The sequence below is a fragment of the Penicillium argentinense genome, assembly GCF_028826775.1.
Source record: "Penicillium argentinense strain IBT 30761 chromosome Unknown utg000001l_segment0_segment0, whole genome shotgun sequence".
NCBI lineage: Eukaryota > Fungi > Ascomycota > Eurotiomycetes > Eurotiales > Aspergillaceae > Penicillium > Penicillium argentinense.
The window spans coordinates 1,359,882-1,377,993 of record NW_026622660.1 but is presented as its reverse complement, the minus strand read 5'-3'; the positions used below and the strand labels follow the sequence as shown (position 1 = coordinate 1,377,993).

Below are 18,112 nucleotides of genomic sequence, written 5' to 3'. Positions count from 1 at the left end.
GAGGATGGTTTTAAAAAAGTGTAGAGGGGGTGGGCGAAGGGGATTTTCGCGGGCGGTCGCCCCGCAGCTAATCAGCGGCCGCACACTAATTTTCTATACTCCATACGGTTCCGAGCCCCCATGGATCTGTTTTCTACAATGCAAATTACTATTTACGCGTCGGATTACTAGATATGGTTTCGATCAGAATCGAAATTGAATTCCTAACTTGTGAAAAGTTCCGTTCACCAACGACAAAACACCATCTCTCTGAGAAACGCCGAAGATGCTGCTCATAATCGATCATGACTTGAGACGGATGCCCAATGGGCGTGCAAAGAGTAAACCGCGAAGACGCCAGGGCCGCTCACATATAGAGGGATGCCGCGAAGATAACGTCGCGTTTGATCAGCTCCTGTGCCTTCTCCATCTTGGTGTGGAGAGAAGGATCCCCGACGAGCTTGGCGGCGTTTCTCACTTCACGACATGTCTCGTCCAGCCGAGTAATGCAGCGGACGATGGTACCTTCCATCACGTCGGTGAGGTCGGTGATGCGGTTGAATGACATACCACGCGCCCATTCATACACTACCTCGGCGAGACCGAAGCGTGGCTTGCTAGCAAAGTCGTTGGAGTCCTCGGTCGACTGGATCACCTGGTGCAAGACCTGAAAGTCGTTCACCCGCTCAGCGATACGGATAATAGCATCTTGGCCCTTCTCCAACCTAGGAGTGAGCTTGGGGGTGCTCTCCGTCTTCTCCTGGAACACAAACGCGGACAAAAGGGCGACGATCTCTTCGGGCTCGTACTCAGCGAGCACGTTCTCAAGGATCAGCTCCGTGAGAACCAGTTCGTCGGCAGAGTGGATCTCACATGCCACCTTGCCTTTCAGCTGCACCCGACCGACATCATCCACAAAGCCCAGCTCCTTGAGAACCTGAACGCGCTGTTCATAATCCGGGAGAAGTTGAAGATTCTGGTCGGACATCTGTTGTTTAAGCTGCGAGATATTCTCCTTGATCTGCCACTCGTCATTTTGCATTTCGTACTGTGAATATATGCGTTAGTACAAGATCATCAAAACAGAGATAGGGCTGAGGGTAACTCACATGCTGCAAGAAGCTGGCGCAAAGCATGCTTTGAGCCATCTCGGCAACCGTGGCATGCCCCTTGCGCTTGACGAGGATATCGCGAATCTCCAGTTCCTTAATGTGAGAATAGTCGACTTCGTCCCATTCGTGCAAGAGCCAGGAAGGTGTGTATTTCTTCAATTCCTTATCGGCAAATTTGCCCACCTCTTGATGGGGGAGGCGTGTTAGTTCCGGGATTTCGGAAAACAGCCAAAAGCAGAGAGGATCTGGTCTGGGCGGTAGCTTACCTTTCTTGATGTTTAGGTACCAGATGGGGCCCGTGACCTTGACCAGGGTCTTCGTGATGCATTCGATCTCGCTCAAGGGAACCTTGACAACCTTCAGGTGCATCTGGGAGGCATCTCTAGGAAGACCCCGGAAGAATTGGCGGAACTTGGGGAGATACGGTAGAATGTCGCTTGGGTGACGCTTAGTATCCAATGTTCCGATCTCGAGCACTTGAATGCATGGGACGGCGCCAGTCGTAACACCTTCCTTGACGATAATACCAGCAGTGCGCATTCCATCCTAGATGAGGGTCAGTATTCGTGTGGGATTCTGTTTGCTTAGCCAAGATCAACACACCTTTTGGTAAACAACGAGTCTCTTCAGACCGAGAAGTCGCTTGCCGGTGGGGGAAGAGAGCAACTTGAGATGAAGTTCGATTGTAAGACGTCGGTACTCGACTGCAGCCTGGTGGCAAGATTCGATGTCCACATCGCAAATCTCGCAAGGCTTTCGCTTGATTTTCTCGAGATTTGCTTCGGACAGCTGTACTTTCTGTTCGTTCTGCGGAAGAAGCGCTTGCGTAGCATTTTCGCTGAAACTCCTCTTGATCATCTCTTCGATCTTCAGGGCTTCGACTCGAAGGAGGTTCAGGATCATGTTGTAGGTCAAACGGAACTGAGAACGGAGCTTGGTCGGTTCTCCAAGAATCATCTTCTTCAGCGATGCAGCGGGAGGTGCTTCGTCTCGTCCACTGGCCGTGACAATCACATATCCCACGTTGTCAAGACCTCTGCGTCCAGCACGTCCAGCCATTTGCGTGTACTCGCCGGGGAGTAGGTCGCGGAATCCCTTGCCGTCGTGCTTGCGGAAACCAGAAAAGACGACCGTTCGAGTTGGTAAATTCAAGCCCATAGCAAACGTCTCGGTTGCGAACAGAACCTTCACGAGAGACCTCGCGAAGAGAATCTCGACGATCTCCTTCATGATCGGCAAAAGACCACCATGATGCACCGCGATTCCTCGGCTGAGTAAGTCGCGGAGATTGAGGATCTGGGGGAGGACTCGGTCCTCGGGCTTGAGGCGAGTCAGCGACATTTCAATGAACATATGAATCTGGCTTTTTTCTGAAGCATTGCAGAAATCCTGTCGTGAAAGGGAATCCGCATTTTCTTGGCATCGCTTTTTGGAGAAGACGAAGATGCAGCCCGGCAGCAACTCTTCTTTACGAAGATGGGACACCAGGGATACCCATATCGTCTTATCCTGAGCTGCAGAAGTCCGACCACCTCCACGTCCACTCCGAGCAATGTTTCCTGTGCCGCGGTTGGAAGGTTGGCCACGGCCTCTTGGTGCAGGACCACCACGCTGTCCGCCTCCTCGAGGACCACCGCGACCCGGGCCCTGACCACGTCCTCCACGTCCCCCCTGAGGCCCTCCTCGCTGTCCTTGGGCCAGTGCCTCGGCTTCTTTTTTCGCCTTGGCGTCTTTTCCGGACATGGCATCATTCGCTTTCTTCCATCCAGCTTCAATGAACCGCTTGTTTGAATCGACGATCTTGTACTTGTCGGTGCCAGCCCAGAGATAGTGTTCCAGAGGAACAGGACGTTTGGGGGTAGAAATGACATAGATATCCTTCTTTTTCGTGCGGCCCACCCAAGAAGCGAATTCGTGGGTGTTCGGCACGGTGGCCGAGAGAAGGATGAGGGTGACATGCTCCGGAAGCATGATGATGACCTCCTCCCATACCACTCCTCGTTCGAGGTCGTTCACATAATGTACCTCGTCGAAGATGACAAATTCCACGTCTCGGATAATATCAGCGCCTCGGTAAAGCATACTCCGCAGAATCTCAGTCGTCATGATCAAGCAACTGGCCTCGGGGTTGATTTGGACATCACCGGTAAGAATGCCGACATCATCGAAAGTCTTCCGGAAATCGCGGTATTTCTGATTACTGAGAGCCTTGATAGGAGATGTGTAGATGGCCTTCGTCATATGCTTTGCCGCAAGGGCAATGGCATATTCCGCCACAACTGTCTTGCCTGCAGATGTGTGCGCTGCAACAAATACTGAGTCATTGTTTTCCAGGTGATAGACAGCTTCTTTTTGGAAGGTGTCGAGTTCAAAGGGCCATTCTCTGGCCATGTCGGGAACCATTTCTCGGAAATTGTGGAATGATTTGTTGACATTCACAACGTGTGCCCACTCTTTGCCCATCTGCTTTCGGAGGCTTGAAAGTAGAGGATTGCGTGGTTCAAAGGCAGCAAACTCGGTTGGCAGAAGAGCGTCGATGTCTGCGTATGCCTCTGAGTCGGTTAAATCATCATCGTCATCACTGTCATTCTCGCATTTGACTTCTTCCTCAGCTGGCTCTTGGGGTGTGCAAATTTTGAACTCGCTCTTTTCAAGGAGAGCCTGTTCAACTTCCTTGTCTCCTTCTTCGACCTCTTTCGACTTCTTTTCGTCAAAGTTGAGGCCTCGACTGAAGCCGGGAGGTACAGTGAGAAGGCCACCCTCTGCTCCAAAATTGATGATTCGATCGAGGCCCGAGCTTCCGCCGCTGCGTGATTCTCCTGAGCCGTGGGTGCCTGCCTCCATTGCAGCGATGGCTGAGACACCCTCCAAGCCACCCGGTGCGAACGGAAAGAATCCTGCTGCTCCACGAACGAATTCTGCACGTCCAGCGGGACGACGGAGCATGGATGTTGAGTTTTTTGCGGTCTCGCTCGTGGCGGGGACGGTCACCTGTTTGTATCCGGTAACCCGGCCCTGCAGGCCCTCTCGAATGAATCGAGTCACGGTTCGCGTTTGTGTGGGGGCAATTCGCATAAGATCGGTAGGGTCTGTGGGGATTTCCCATCGCCTGTAAAAAGAAAAAAGGTCAGCCATGGCCATCAGTTTCCCTTGATTGCTGTGTTGTGACGATGCAGGTAAAACATGTCTGGCAAACATACTTTTGCAGCCTGTTCAGCATTTGAGGGGTAAACTGAGGGGATGGCGTCATGAATTCGGCTTCAAGATCCGCTTCCAATTCATCTAGATGATCCAGCCCTTCCTTGGGTTGGTCGCGACGTGGGGTGGCCGTGGTGTTGCCCTTTCCCTTCTGCATCGAATTTTCTTCTTCGAGGCGTTTTGTCATAAAATTTGGGTCGATATCCATGCTCTTGAGCTTCAGCCCCTTCATGGCCGAAGCCAGATCCTTGTCGTCATCCATGGTGGATGAATTGCGCGCAGCTGGTCGCGAAAGCTAAGATCAGGTGCGTCGGTGTTGCAGTGAACTATTGATGGCCCACCCCACTTGGATGGGCGGTTTCGTCGGTGTGAAGACGGTAAGAGGTGGTAGATTCTTTCAGGAATGGGCTGGAGTGCAAGGTTGGATGCCTTTGACGCAGTGTGTTCCTGAGCGAGAGAGGCGCAAAGGACAGAGGATATTTTGGGAAAAGTGTTGCTCTTGGTGTTCCCCCGCTGGAGCTACCTAAGCGGTACGTGGTGGCAGTATCGGAGTTTGGTGTCGGAGATTGACGTCGTGTGGGGCTGCGCAACAACCCCAGCAGCTTCGGCACCACCACCTGGCGTACCTACCAATGGATGGTGCAATTGCTAGAAGATGTAAATTTTTACTAATTGCAAAAGATATCGCTTGGCTTTTGATTTAGAAGGGCACCAAATTGGACATTAAATTATCTATCCAGGCCTCGGAAGGATTTTTTTGTTTATAGAAGTGAGATTCCCGTGGCCTGCGGGCACAACCTTGGACTGGACCACCTAACCAATCATTTTAGGCATCCCTGAATTCTATCTTCACAAGAAGCGTAAGGATATAGGCTAAGCGCGCGCTTCTATGCCGTCCAGACAGTGATTACTTGATGGCATAGGCGCATGAATGCATTTGCCGAATTAGAATGCGGGTCAAGTCAGCGCTGACAGATTCATGACCTTTCATACGTTGGCCATGTACTTAAGGTGTCGATAATTTCCGGGGTGCTTCATCATACTTAGTATGCTCATTCACAGAACTATTGAACCAGAGTTTATATTGAGAAAACTCAAACTCAACGCATCACATTGGGGAATATCATACGTAACCGAGCTTTTGTACCAAATCAGCCATCCTAAGAAGAGAATATCTGTGCAAAAAATAGGACGGAGTGGCCGATGAACGAAACCATACGCCCTCCAAGCGCCGGAATCATATGCAATAAACACAATGCGCCAATACCCGCGACCCAGGTACCATTAATCACAAGCCACCAGTAATCGACAAGAATTCTGGATAAGTTCACGGCTGCGGTCCCTCAATCAGTACTTTTTCCCGCATTCTCGAAGCTGCTGCGAAATTAATCGACTGACTTTTTCGTAAAGTTTTATCTGCAAGAAAAGATAGGAAAAGTTTTTCGATCGTGAGTGTTGAGGTGGAACTCGAAAATTCCCTCCAGCGTCGCAATATAACTATGTGATAGTTAGCAATGGCTTCACGCCGCTAATTAGCAATTCACTCACAGTGTCCTTCCGTCAGCCGCCCAACCCACTCCTGCCGTCGCATCTGGCTCCTCGGCTCCTGGACCGTGGATCAAGCTTCGTTCAGGCAGTTCACTGATGATATTTCGAATCCATGCAGAATTGCCCTGTTCAAGCCCTGCAATTTGGCGGTGCAGATGTTCTCTTTCTGCAGAGCGCAAATGATCACGATCAGAGGTGCGGTCATGCGGCGCATTTGCCATGCGGCGCTGGCGTCGATGGCGCTCCGTAGCGACATTGGCTCTGACCTCATACGTAGAGGGACGAGATGGGTCAAATCTTCCCAGTGGTCTTTGCTGCGCTAGGAACTCAATATGCGACAGTCGCTCTGGTCGTCTTGGGATAGAGCTTGCTCGCTGGGGTCGTCGGCGCGGCGTTTCGGGGGTGTATTCAAACTCAAGGCTGGGACCGGGGGCATCAGAGGGGCGTGGAGGCAAACCACGAGCTTCGAATTCATTGTTAAAGAAATCCGGGTCGGCGCTTAGACGGTTCAGAACGTCTGCTTGGATAGATGCCAGTTCAGCGCGCGATGATGATGTCCACCGGAGTGAGTTGGATGGTCGATCCTGATTAGAGGAGCCAGCATCAGGGGTTCGGGCTCCTTGGGAGAGGATTATCGAACTCTGGCGCCGGGGGTGATAAGGTCGGTCCGCTCCATTGCGTTCCGAATGGCCTTCCGGAGCACTATCAGCAGGCTCGTATGGATTTCGAGGGGAAGTAGGACCGGATGTTCGAGTGGCCACATCTGTGGAACCGTGATGGCGTGTGTGAGCCGCGAGCTGAGGATGCAGACCCGTCCTTGGTGGTCGTTCCGGTCGTTCAGAGAGTGTTCCCTCCGTCCTTGATGTCCATCGGGCAGCATTCAAGAAGTCTAAAATCAGTCTCTCCCGATCTCCAAGATCTTGGATCAAGGATTCGCGCAGGGAAGAACGTCCATTTTCATCACCACCACGCTCATTCGCTGTCTCGTCCGTATCCAGCCCTAGCCGCGACGCAATTTCCAGTCCCTCGTCATCTGAAAGAACAATTTCCGGGTTATCTAACAGCGGTTCCGTGTGGACCTCTTCCAACGTCGGCTCGTTGGAATCGAGGTACAAAGTTTGCCTGCGCAAAAATCCCTGGCGTACGTCTGCCACTCCAGCTCGACCATGACCTTCTAGCCAGACCAGAAGATCCCACGGCTCGGGCGCAAAGGTCATACAGCGCACAGCACCACCTTCGGCACAAGGACGGGATGCCGGGAATTGGCAAATAATGGGCGATTCGGTTTCCACGAAATGCTTCTCTTTGCAGATAAGGTCGGTATCCAAGACCGTCACGATTCCAGACTGAGACCCAATTGCGCACAAGTGGCTGGAGGGAGAGAAGGCTATGGTGAAGCAGCACGCATCATCCACCCTCGCACCTATGTTCATCTCAATGCACCGCATCAACTCCCAATCCCATTCCATAATACCCTCGGTTTCTTTGTCAGTGGAAGCCGATGAGTCGCGTTCCCGAGTGATGTAATAGAAATAGGCTCGGTTCTCGTCTCCCACGGCGGCGAGCAGGGAATGGTCTGGAGATATGACTGCATAGTTCATGCAAAACGGATGGTGGAGGACCTTTACGACTTTCGCATGCGTGAGAGAGTAGACGGTAACCGTTCGATCGTTATTGCTATCCATGATTCGTCAGTACCAGCCATGCAAGGGGAAAAGTGATCTATCGAATAGGGCCATACCTAATAACCATGGCATCCTCAGGCGCGGGATCGTCTTCACTCCCCGGGAAGCGGTGGATCGTGACCGAATTGACGATGCTGCCGCCAAACTTATGACGCTCAAATTCCGGCCATAGCCGTCTTGTGGAATGTCGGGTGGACGATGGACCCCCGATCGAACTCTCCGGTGTCAACACCCGCGACGGCGGTTCGAGGTCGACAGGCAGCGCGCTGTCTACATCTACCGGCGACTGCGAGGGCAGTCCCTCGCGGGCCTGCAGTCCTCTGTCCCCGAGCTTAAGAAAAGCGCATTCTCCATTCTCCGGGCCCCCCACCGCGATCCACCCAAACCCGGCCGCTAAGCATCGCGGCTCGAATGGAATGACCGCAATACTCTCCCTTTTCTGTGCAGCGATGTGGATCGCATAGACTATTCTTTCGACGACAACATAGATGCGATCGGGATCGGCGGTGCTGATGTAGTGGCGAAGCTGGGTATGGCTTATTCGCGCAATACTGTTAGCTCTCAGATCGGCATGTCACCACGGGGAAGCGGAGGTACTGACAAGTTGGGGATCTTGAAAGGGAAGAAGCGCCGTTTGCTTGGAAGGATGAGAGACTCGGTTGGGCGATGTCTAAGACAGAGAAAGCGTGAGTATCACCGGTCGCTGAGGGAGGAGGGGACAGTGTCATCGGAGGCGACTCACGGGATCGAGTCCGAGGTCATGGTGAGCAGCTAAGCCGAGCACATTGCTACTCGAACGAGGTAGAGCAGAGACGCAAGGGCATGAATCAGCCCGACTGTTTTGGGGTGCGTTGTTCACGAGAGCTGAGGTCGCATGCGCTTTCAAACGGATGACGTAAGACTTGGAGCTCCCAGCCGGGGAACCAGGCCACGAATGCGGTGGTTACGCCGCAAGCGACCGTGGCGGCTCCGCGGTTATTTGTTGTGCGTCGGAGATTTGAAGAGGGAAATATATATGGTTGGGTTCGGCGTGAGTATTAAAATTTTTAAAAAATAAGCTCCACGGCTGGCTGTTAGGGGAGGGTTGGTGTACGTTTGGGGTTGAAATGTCCTCTCCCCGCAAACATATATACACTATAACTAGAGTGGTACACAGGAGCTCCTCCCACTACACAATAATGTACTGCCACAATTACAACGCGAGGCCCTAGCTAGATAGGAACCAACCCACAAGCTTTGTAGGGCAAGCCATGTTCGATTAGGTGACGAACCCCAGTCGGAGTTGGATTACTGTCGCAGCCATCGGTATCCAGACTAAAAGTCTCGTCCCTTCTCAATGGGAGTCGAGGGCACCGACGAGCTGGGGTCATACAGCAGGCCACTCCGGGGCCCTTCTCGTACAAAATTACGGGCTATCCACATCTCAAATGGTTTAATGGGTACCGTGACTAGAGCGATGGGAGAAAATATCGCCAATGAGGTTCAGGCCGCGTAGTTCGGGGAGGCTTGCCGGTTGGCCGAGGCAATTGCCGGGGATCGGGTTTGGCTCAGCCTGGGTGGCGGCTGACCACTTGGGCATCCCGGGGGAACTGACCAGTGTAATAGATAAACCAAAGACGAGGCAGTTCGTTATCTATGAGTCGAACTCATCTACAACAGCCATTATGGCCGGATCTCGCAGATACTGCATCGGTAGCAGCCCCGGCGTATACTTCGCGGGCGGTGAGCACGGAGCCAGGGGCAGCGCTGATTGGCCGGTCGCGTGATTCCACGCAGTTCGACGACGGGCCGACGGTCTCCGTGCAATTTCTACCGTCTTCTTCCCTCTCCTTCCTCTCCTTCCTCCATCTCTCCATCCTCCTTCCCCCTTTCTCTCCATCCACTCTGCGGTTGAGTCGTCGAGTGTCATCCCCTTTTCTCTTTTCTATATTACTTAATTTATCACACAATGCTTTCTTCCCGCATTTCTCGCGCGGTATGTTCCCTTTTCCTCGGGAAAAAAGATTTCCCCAAGGTCACGCGTCGCAAAACAAATCCAACTAACTCGCACCGCAATAGCTCCCCCGCGCTGCTTTCGCTCGCACTCCCACCTCCAGAATCCCCAGCACTGCTTTCCGACGATGGAACTCATCAGAGGGCGAGGGCAAGGTGAAGGGCCAGGTCATCGGTATTGATCTTGGTAAGTGACACCATGGCTTCAAGCTGCCTCAGGAGACATTTCGCATCGATGCTAACATTAAGGCCAACAGGTACCACCAACTCCGCCGTTGCCGTTATGGAGGGCAAGACCCCTAAGATCATTGAGAACTCCGAGGGTATGTGAAAAATTTTCAATCGTCGATTAATCGCCCCGGATCGTCCAGTTTCAATCTCTGAGTGTTCGGGCGATGAGCTGGCAATGCCTCTGATGGTTCAATCGCTAACTCGATATCCACCCAGGTGCTCGTACCACTCCCTCCGTTGTTGGATTCGCTGAGGACGGCGAGCGTCTCGTCGGTGTTGCCGCCAAGCGTCAGGCCGTTGTCAACCCCGAGAACACTCTCTTCGCTACCAAGCGTCTCATCGGCCGCAAGTTCACCGATGCTGAGGTCCAGCGCGACATTGGCGAGGTTCCCTACAAGATCGTTCAGCACACCAACGGCGATGCCTGGGTTGAGGCTCGCGGCCAGAAGTACTCTCCCTCGCAGATTGGTGGTTTCGTTCTGAACAAGATGAAGGAGACCGCCGAGGCCTACCTCAGCAAGCCCATCAAGAACGCTGTCGTTACCGTCCCCGCCTACTTCAACGACTCCCAGCGTCAGGCTACCAAGGACGCCGGTCAGATCGCCGGTCTGAACGTCCTCCGTGTCGTTAACGAGCCCACCGCGGCCGCCCTTGCTTACGGTCTTGAGAAGGAGAGCGACCGTGTCGTCGCCGTCTACGATCTGGGTGGTGGTACCTTCGATATCTCCTGCCTGGAGATCCAGAAGGGTGTCTTCGAGGTCAAGTCCACCAACGGTGACACTCACCTGGGTGGTGAGGACTTCGATATTACCCTGGTCCGCAACATCGTTGAGAACTTCAAGAAGTCCTCCGGTGTCGACCTGTCTGGTGACCGCATGGCCATCCAGCGTATCCGTGAGGCCGCTGAGAAGGCCAAGATTGAGCTGTCCTCCTCCCTCCAGACTGAGATCAGCCTGCCCTTCATCACTGCCTCCCCCGAGAAGGGTGCTCTCCACATCTCCGAGAAGATGACCCGTGCCCAGCTCGAGGCTCTGGTTGCTCCTCTCATCAGCCGTACTACTGAGCCCGTCCGCAAGGCCCTGAAGGACGCCAACCTCCAGTCCTCCGATATCCAGGACGTTATCCTGGTCGGTGGTATGACCCGTATGCCCAAGGTCACCGAGTCCGTCAAGTCCATCTTCGGCCGTGAGCCCTCCAAGTCGGTCAACCCCGATGAGGCCGTCGCCATTGGTGCCGCCGTCCAGGGTGCTGTCCTGGCTGGTGAGGTCACTGATGTTCTGCTGCTCGATGTCACTCCCCTGTCCCTCGGTATTGAGACCCTGGGTGGTGTCTTCACCCGCCTGATCAACCGCAACACCACCATCCCCACCAAGAAGTCCCAGACCTTCTCCACCGCTGCTGACATGCAGACCGCTGTCGAGATCAAGGTCTTCCAGGGTGAGCGTGAGCTTGTCAAGGACAACAAGATGCTCGGCAACTTCCAGCTTGTCGGTATCCCCCCTGCCTCCCGCGGTGTTCCCCAGATCGAGGTCACCTTCGACATTGACGCCGACTCCATTGTCCACGTCCACGCCAAGGACAAGTCCACCAACAAGGACCAGTCTATCACCATTGCCTCTGGCTCCGGTCTCTCCGATGCCGAGATCCAGAGCATGGTTGAGGACGCCGAGAAGTACGGTGAGGCCGACAAGGAGCGCAAGCTCGCCATTGAGGCCGCCAACCGCGCCGACAGCGTCCTGAACGACACCGAGAAAGCCCTGAAGGACTTTGAGGACCGTCTGGACAAGGCTGAGGCTGACACCATCCGCGAGAAGATTGCCACTCTCCGCGAGTTCGTTGTCAAGAACCAGTCCGGTGAGGGCACCGCCACCGCCGAGGAGCTCAAGGAGAAGACCGACGAGCTCCAGACCGCCTCCCTGACTCTGTTCGACAAGATGCACAAGGCTCAGAGCGAGCAGCAGCAGCAGGGTGAGCAGCAGGGTGAGAACAAGCAGTAAATGCTTTTTCTCTCTGTTCTAACCACGATCACTTTATCCCCGTGGTGACGCATGTATTTTTCTTATATTTTCCTTGTGTTTTTCCTTTGTGTTAAGAGACCCTGGCTTTTTCTTTCGCATCTTTCCGCATCAACTGTACACATATCTCAATGCCCCTTATCCCCCTTCTTGTTCTGGTGTATTGGTGTTTGATTACCAACTTGTATGATCTATTTTTTCCCCTTCACTTCTTCTTTTGCCCATGTACCCTCTGGCGGACTTGATGTTTGGCCAGAGCGCGTATGCCGGGATTGTCTACCATTGTATCTAATGACATTACGGCAAGGGGGCCACCAAAAAGGATGCGGGCTTATGGCTATCTGGTGCATGTGACAATAGAAATCGGACAATTCTCCTCTCGCTTTACATTCTTTTTTCTCAATTAAATTGCGCCTCCATCAGACTCGAAGAGGTGTACACTGTAGGACTGACCGTTGTGATGGCGTCACCGAGACTTGACTTTGCAGTTGGGAGCACGGGCGATTACAATTAGTTCATGCGTCGTAGTGCTCGATCCTGGACTACAACAGGCGCCCGCAGCACGGGCAATGCCACCAACACCCAACAGTGGCCGCGAGCAAATGAAATCAAGGCGCGGCAGTGTGCGCATCTGGTCCGGATGCATGCTGCAAGTCTGTTCAACGGGATAGACATTGCAGGGCATGTGGTGTGTTGGTGTTGCCACTACATTCGTTAGGACAGACTAATCCGAGCATCTCGCAGTACGGCGTCATCGACACTTTCTCATCACTGCTCGTAGGTACTTATTGTAGGGTGTAGGTATTGCGATGTACATATACATCCCTCATTTGGACTAAAGTTTAGTCTCGACACGGGAAGAATTGATAGGTCGATTCGTGTCAGCGATACAGTCCAGCGAGACCTCAATAAACCCGGCCAATCTATTTCGAGCAGGGTTGCGCGAGCGCTGCGACGTCAGCTAGTCGAGCTAGTCGGGCCAATCGCCTCTATAGTCTCGATTCCTTGCATGAGGGCGCGGCGGGTACACTTCATTTGCGACCGGCGGAGAAGAGCGAGGTTGTCCTCGGTGGATGACCGCTTTTCTGGTTTTCCTTGATTTTGTTTCTACTGACTGTCTTATGGAGGACTCTTTATGCCGAAACTGAGTCTCGCGGGTATAGACCTACGAATACGAAGGGAACAAACAAACTAACTCATCAGGTCCCAAATGCCAAGTCCAGACAAAGTCCATTGATCGGGATCATCATCTTGCCTGAGGTTATTTTGAAAACATGGCCTGTGCCGAGCACATCATCGAAATCTGGATCGTTACCACGTTGACCAAAGTACTCAAGTACGTTAGGGAGCAGGCACCGGCTTCCGGGCCAATTGGACCCGCGCCGTGACAGAGTGCCGGGCGTGCAGACTTCCCTGCAGCGGCGCGCTGGACGGGCAAATCACCGTTGTACACACCAGTTAGGCTGCCAAGTGGGTCGTGGGCAATGATGATGTTTGTGAATTACGAGACCAGATGCCCCTTTTATTAATGGGAGGACCCGGAACCAGTCCTATACTCCTACTCTTACAGTACTTCCTACCTTGAGGTACGGTAGTATAGAGTAGGGCTGTTGTTTTGATTTTGCCAACCGAGGCCAACCAGGTAAAAACCGGTAACCCTGCGATGTCATGTTCATCGCTAGTGGACACAGAAATTTCGAAGGCTGCCATCATTCGTCGATCACTTTCAGTCTGGTGAGACCGTCGGCCTTAGCGCGCCCCTAGTTGCTAGTGCCGTGTAGGATCCTTATTAGGACCCCCCAAATAAGATGAAAATGTGGAATGGCCATGACTAACCTGCTCCACCGAGAAATCCAAAATTACGATACACTCTGTGGGAAACTAAGCCCTGGCGTCTCTTACTCTCACAGGAGTGCTCCGTTATTGATCAGTTGACCTTGACCTTGGGCCCATCCTTCCAGATTCCAGATTTGCCAGACTGCCCCAAGTGGACAGCTCAATGGGCCCGTGTTTCCCCTTTCAGGGCTGGCAGAGCGGAGCCACTTGGCACGCTTGCACCTAACCAATTTCCCGCCTTCGTATAGATTTCTAATCTTCATCGCCCATTCGACGGGGAGGAGAAGGTCTGCGACCGATGAGTCGCGAGCAAAAATATTTGGGAAGATGGGGACGTTAGAGGATCTCGAAGCGCCTGAAAGTGGAAACGTTCCCAGCAGACTTTGGTGCTTCCCTGGTCCAATTATTGTGATTCTTTAGGTCAGGCACAGAACCACTATGTGTACTTGGAAAAATGTACTGAGAAAGGGGTGCAGAATCAATAGTGCCCTGCAATCGGGGGTAAGTACCCAATACTGCGATCGGAAGCCTGCACGAAGTTCCGGTATGGTGGTCCGAAGTATCCTGTACTCGCTGTAGAATACATCGTGTAACTCGACCTTTTGCTGTGCTTGCTGGTCTGCTTACTAGTCTGCTCTACTTGCAGACCACCTTCCACTCCGATTCCAGCAGCTTCGACCTGGAACCAGTCTTTCCCCTGCGTTACATAATGATCTCCCCTGATGACCGGGCGAATGAGGGTAGATCTTGGGCGGGCCATTGGCGGCTGAGACCGGAATTGTCAAGAGCTTCGATCACTGAAATGAAGCTAGACCCGTTGTGCCCTGCCATTGGAGTCGCAGGCGCCCCTCTCCCCGGAAAGAGTAATTTCCAGAGTTCGTGTGATCAGTGGTTCGCGACATTTCCTGTTTCTCCGGAGAGCTCGAGCTCAAACTGGAGTTCAGAATGGAGCTCCGGATCCTGCGATGAAATTAGCAAGACTTTTCTTTCCTTTTTCTTCACTCCCCCTACCCTTGGGGTAGGGCAGGTTAAAACTCGGCCATCACCATTTTGTCACCTGAATCATCCGAATCATCCTGCGGCATGCCACTGTGAACAAATTAACCAAAAACAGTAGTCAGACATGGCGGTTTGAGACTCGTCACTTCGACCCAATCCCCGTTGACCGATTCCAGGAGCAAGCGCCGCCGCCCCTGGGCTGTAGTGGAGTGGGACACACCACTGGCCGAGCTAAAGTACACCCCAGGGAAGGTGTGAACCTCGGTGTGTGTTGGGGTGTTCCCTGGTACATGAAGTACACCCGCAGGTGTACCTGAGTCTGGTGGGACCAGCAAAGTGGGTATGACCAAAAAAGAAACAGCAAAAAGGGTAGAGCTTAGAGCGGGTGCGTCAACAGAATCAACCAAGCGCTCGCCCATGCCCCCGCGAGAGCAAAGTTAGCGAGCAGCGGTTTGGAGGAGGCGGGATGTGCAGCCAATCTCCAGGAAATGAGCGATTGTGATTGTTGTGATTTAATTACATCGACTAGCGCCGAGCCAATCCATGGATTCCCGTGCAAAGTACGTACGTACCGTACGGCGTACACTCAGGTAGAGTACATTCCTAGTACTGACACTAGGACAGCGAAAACTAGTTTAACCGCACTCACACTCGGATTATTATGTACTTGTATCCTAAAATACCCAGTCTCTGTATTGGATGATCTCACAATAGTGTATGTACTCCTTGGCGATCCCTTACTCGCCGTTACGGAAATTTCGAGATAACGGGGGTGCAGCCCAAGGGTCGCGCTAGTGGATATTGTCATTTCTTATTTGATTTACTCGATTCGATCATTTTTGACCTTTTTTTTCCTATTATTATAATGGAGTTTGATGGAGACGTCTGGATGTCAATCCTTCCCTGACCGTCGACCCATAGATCGGGAATGGGTCATGGGCGATTGTCTCATTTGCCCTGAGCTTTTTTCTTTTTCTTCTTTCGACTTCCCTGTGTACTGTTGTTCACTGTCCACTGGAACTTCCCACAACCTCATCTTCTCCTCTCCCCACGCCCTGGTTGAGGAACACCATGACGGCCACTCCTCTTGTGCCGCATTCTGTCCCCGAGGGCGCCATCAATGGCCATCTGCGCTACCATCCCATCGCCATGAATCCCAACCCGCCTCCACATCCGCAGATGCCCCCTCCAGATCAAATGGTGCAGAACCACCACTTTCGCTACTTTCGCCCGCCGACCCAGCTGCATGACCCGCATGGCCCTCAAGGGCCCCCGGGTCCCCGCCGCCGCCGCAGCATACCCCGTCGTCGCTCGAGCAGATTGAGGCCCGCCTGCGACAGCTCGAACACGAGGAAATGACCCGGATGGCCACCCGCAGCCATATTCTAGCGGCGCGCAAGCGAGAAGATGAGGATTTTCGTCGATTGACGGAGAGTGCGGAGGCTGAAGAGGAAGTATGTTTGTTGTATTTCTTTTTTTTATATCTCTTTTTATTTACTCCTCTCGGAAGTATACGATACGAGTCTACACTTGGTATCTTACATTTTCGAGGCCACTCTTTTCTTCCTACAAATACTAACCACTTGACCAGGATCTCCGAAGAGAACGCAAGAGAATCAAGCGCGAGTCGATGGGCTTAGGGCCAAATGCTGCTTCCGACTCGCCGCCGATGCGTCCAACGCCGCCGCGCCGGCTGTCCGAGACCAGCGCGGCTACCACCTTGGCCTTTTTCAAGCAGCAAAGTCCCCCGGAGCCTCGCCAGGTGCCTCTTCCACCGCAGGCACCGCAGGCACCGCAGGCCCCGCCAGCACCGCAGGGATCAGGGCCACCCCCATCAATGCCGCCGCCAGCCCATTTACATCCCCAACCTCACCCACCCCATCATGCCGCTCCGCCACCACCTCCATCTCTCCAACACCAATCTCAACACCAATCCCAACTCCAACACCAAATTGTCCCACACGACGCCATAAACGCCGCAGGCTCCATCCGCCGCAAGCAAAAATACACCATCAAGAACGTCGAAGCATGGGGCGAGCGTCACGGCCGCCCCGCCGCACACGACCCCTCCGGCCGCGCCTTGTGGAAGCGGCCCTCGGACGGCAGCCTCGTCTACCTCACCTGTCCGATCCCAGGATGCGGGAAGAGTGACTTTGTCACCCTGCACGGCTTCATGTGCCACCTGACAAAGAAGCACAAGGACCGCACGCTCGGCAGCCAGTCGCGGGCTCTGGAACTCTGCGGCATCGTCTACGACCCTAACGCTCCTCTACCGCCTGTCACAGCCTCCAACCGCGGCTCAACAGAAGATAGCCCGTCTGTCCCGGATCGGGACGGTGATGCCGAGGACCCAGAAATGGATTCCGAGTCGGAGGAGATGGACGAGTCGCAGGATGAGTACCGTATCAAGACGGAGGTGACCGCCGACTCAGAGGGAACACATACACCCCGTGAAGTACCCTCTCCACTCCCTAAACCGACTACCAACGGCTCTACAAAGCAATCCATCCACTCCATTATTGACCGCACCCCGGAAACTGAGCCTCGAGAAGCACTGACTTCCCTCCCGCCTTCCGAGCCTGCGTCGCAGGTCCCCACACCTCTGCCTGAACAGGCGGTTCCAGCGAAGCGCAAGTTCGAGTACACGCCCCCGGCTTCGGTCTCGGAGAAGGAGAATACAGAGCCGAAGGAGGGGTCTGGTCCTGAATAGAAACAAAAAGGCGTGAAGTTCGCGCGTCATTGCTATGACCTACGTTTCTGATATGAAACTTACCTTGCATATGTCATTTACTTTGTTGAGCATTGTGTGGTGTGTTCGTGGTTTCTTCTTTGTTGTATTATTGCGGTTTTTTGGTCCGCGCAGACGTCATTCCTTTTATGATTTTTTCTCTCAATACCCTTGTCTGTCGTGTCTGGGCTTGTTTTGGCCGTGAGATGTGCGATGTTTATGCTGCCGCACTGTTCGTTTATATTTAATCTGCTAAGAGTATTATTAATGATACACGAGACTGTGTTGACTTTCTTTGGAAGTAGTAAGAGGTGTATTCAATGTCGCTCGAGCATGATTGTCTTCCTGTCATCAGGTGTTTGAGAAGTTGATTTAAAATGAAGCATATATCGCATAGACCAAATTTCGCGTACGTGATATCTTCATCTAGTGTTTTAGGGATATGGAGAATGTAAGGAAATGTCCATGGTGTTGTTGTTATTCCACTCATGTTAATGAGTACTTTTCACTGGTATAGGGTACATTGCAGGGTAATCACCTAACATCTCGATATATGACGAGACGAAAGAATACAGGTTTCATTTCTTTCATGTTTAGTGTTGTCTAGAGTATCTCGACACCTGAAATTCTGCTATCAAAGTAGGCGTGTATGCATAGCTTATAACCAAACTTTCCGCTTAGAATGTCTCGAAAAGACCCAGTGCTATCGTCTAGTAAATGCTGATGCCTTTAAACCCATCATATAAACTCTAAATTTAGGCTACATTTGGACCAGTTCCTTATCAAATA

General features: G+C 52.8%; 4 protein-coding genes across 4 annotated transcripts; 2 read left to right on the top strand and 2 right to left on the bottom strand.

Moving 5' to 3' along the window:
* Positions 1-346: 346 nt before the first annotated feature.
* On the bottom strand, positions 347-4,551 carry N7532_000454 (SKI complex RNA helicase subunit SKI2; the record flags this gene model as incomplete). The annotated part of the gene is made up of 4 exons (XM_056612958.1): positions 347-1,027; positions 1,089-1,637; positions 1,695-4,200; positions 4,292-4,551. The coding sequence occupies 4 exons, from the start codon at positions 4,549-4,551 to the stop codon at positions 347-349; spliced, it is 3,996 nt and encodes a 1,331-aa protein (XP_056480182.1).
* Positions 4,552-5,701: 1,150 nt separating this feature from the next.
* Positions 5,702-8,284, bottom strand: N7532_000453 (uncharacterized protein; the record flags this gene model as incomplete). Its single annotated transcript, XM_056612957.1, has 5 exons — positions 5,702-5,786; positions 5,838-7,514; positions 7,579-8,058; positions 8,124-8,192; positions 8,265-8,284. 5 exons carry the CDS (start codon positions 8,282-8,284, stop codon positions 5,702-5,704), a joined length of 2,331 nt encoding a protein of 776 aa, XP_056480181.1.
* A 1,186-nt stretch (positions 8,285-9,470) lies between these two features.
* On the top strand, positions 9,471-11,742 carry N7532_000452 (Hsp70 family protein; the record flags this gene model as incomplete). Its single annotated transcript, XM_056612956.1, has 4 exons — positions 9,471-9,497; positions 9,581-9,701; positions 9,772-9,837; positions 9,962-11,742. The coding sequence occupies 4 exons, from the start codon at positions 9,471-9,473 to the stop codon at positions 11,740-11,742; spliced, it is 1,995 nt and encodes a 664-aa protein (XP_056480180.1).
* Positions 11,743-15,666: 3,924 nt separating this feature from the next.
* N7532_000451 (uncharacterized protein) lies at positions 15,667-17,305 on the top strand (the record flags this gene model as incomplete). Its single annotated transcript, XM_056612955.1, has 3 exons — positions 15,667-15,795; positions 15,891-16,049; positions 16,187-17,305. 3 exons carry the CDS (start codon positions 15,667-15,669, stop codon positions 17,303-17,305), a joined length of 1,407 nt encoding a protein of 468 aa, XP_056480179.1.
* Between the last annotated feature and the right edge of the window lie 807 nt (positions 17,306-18,112).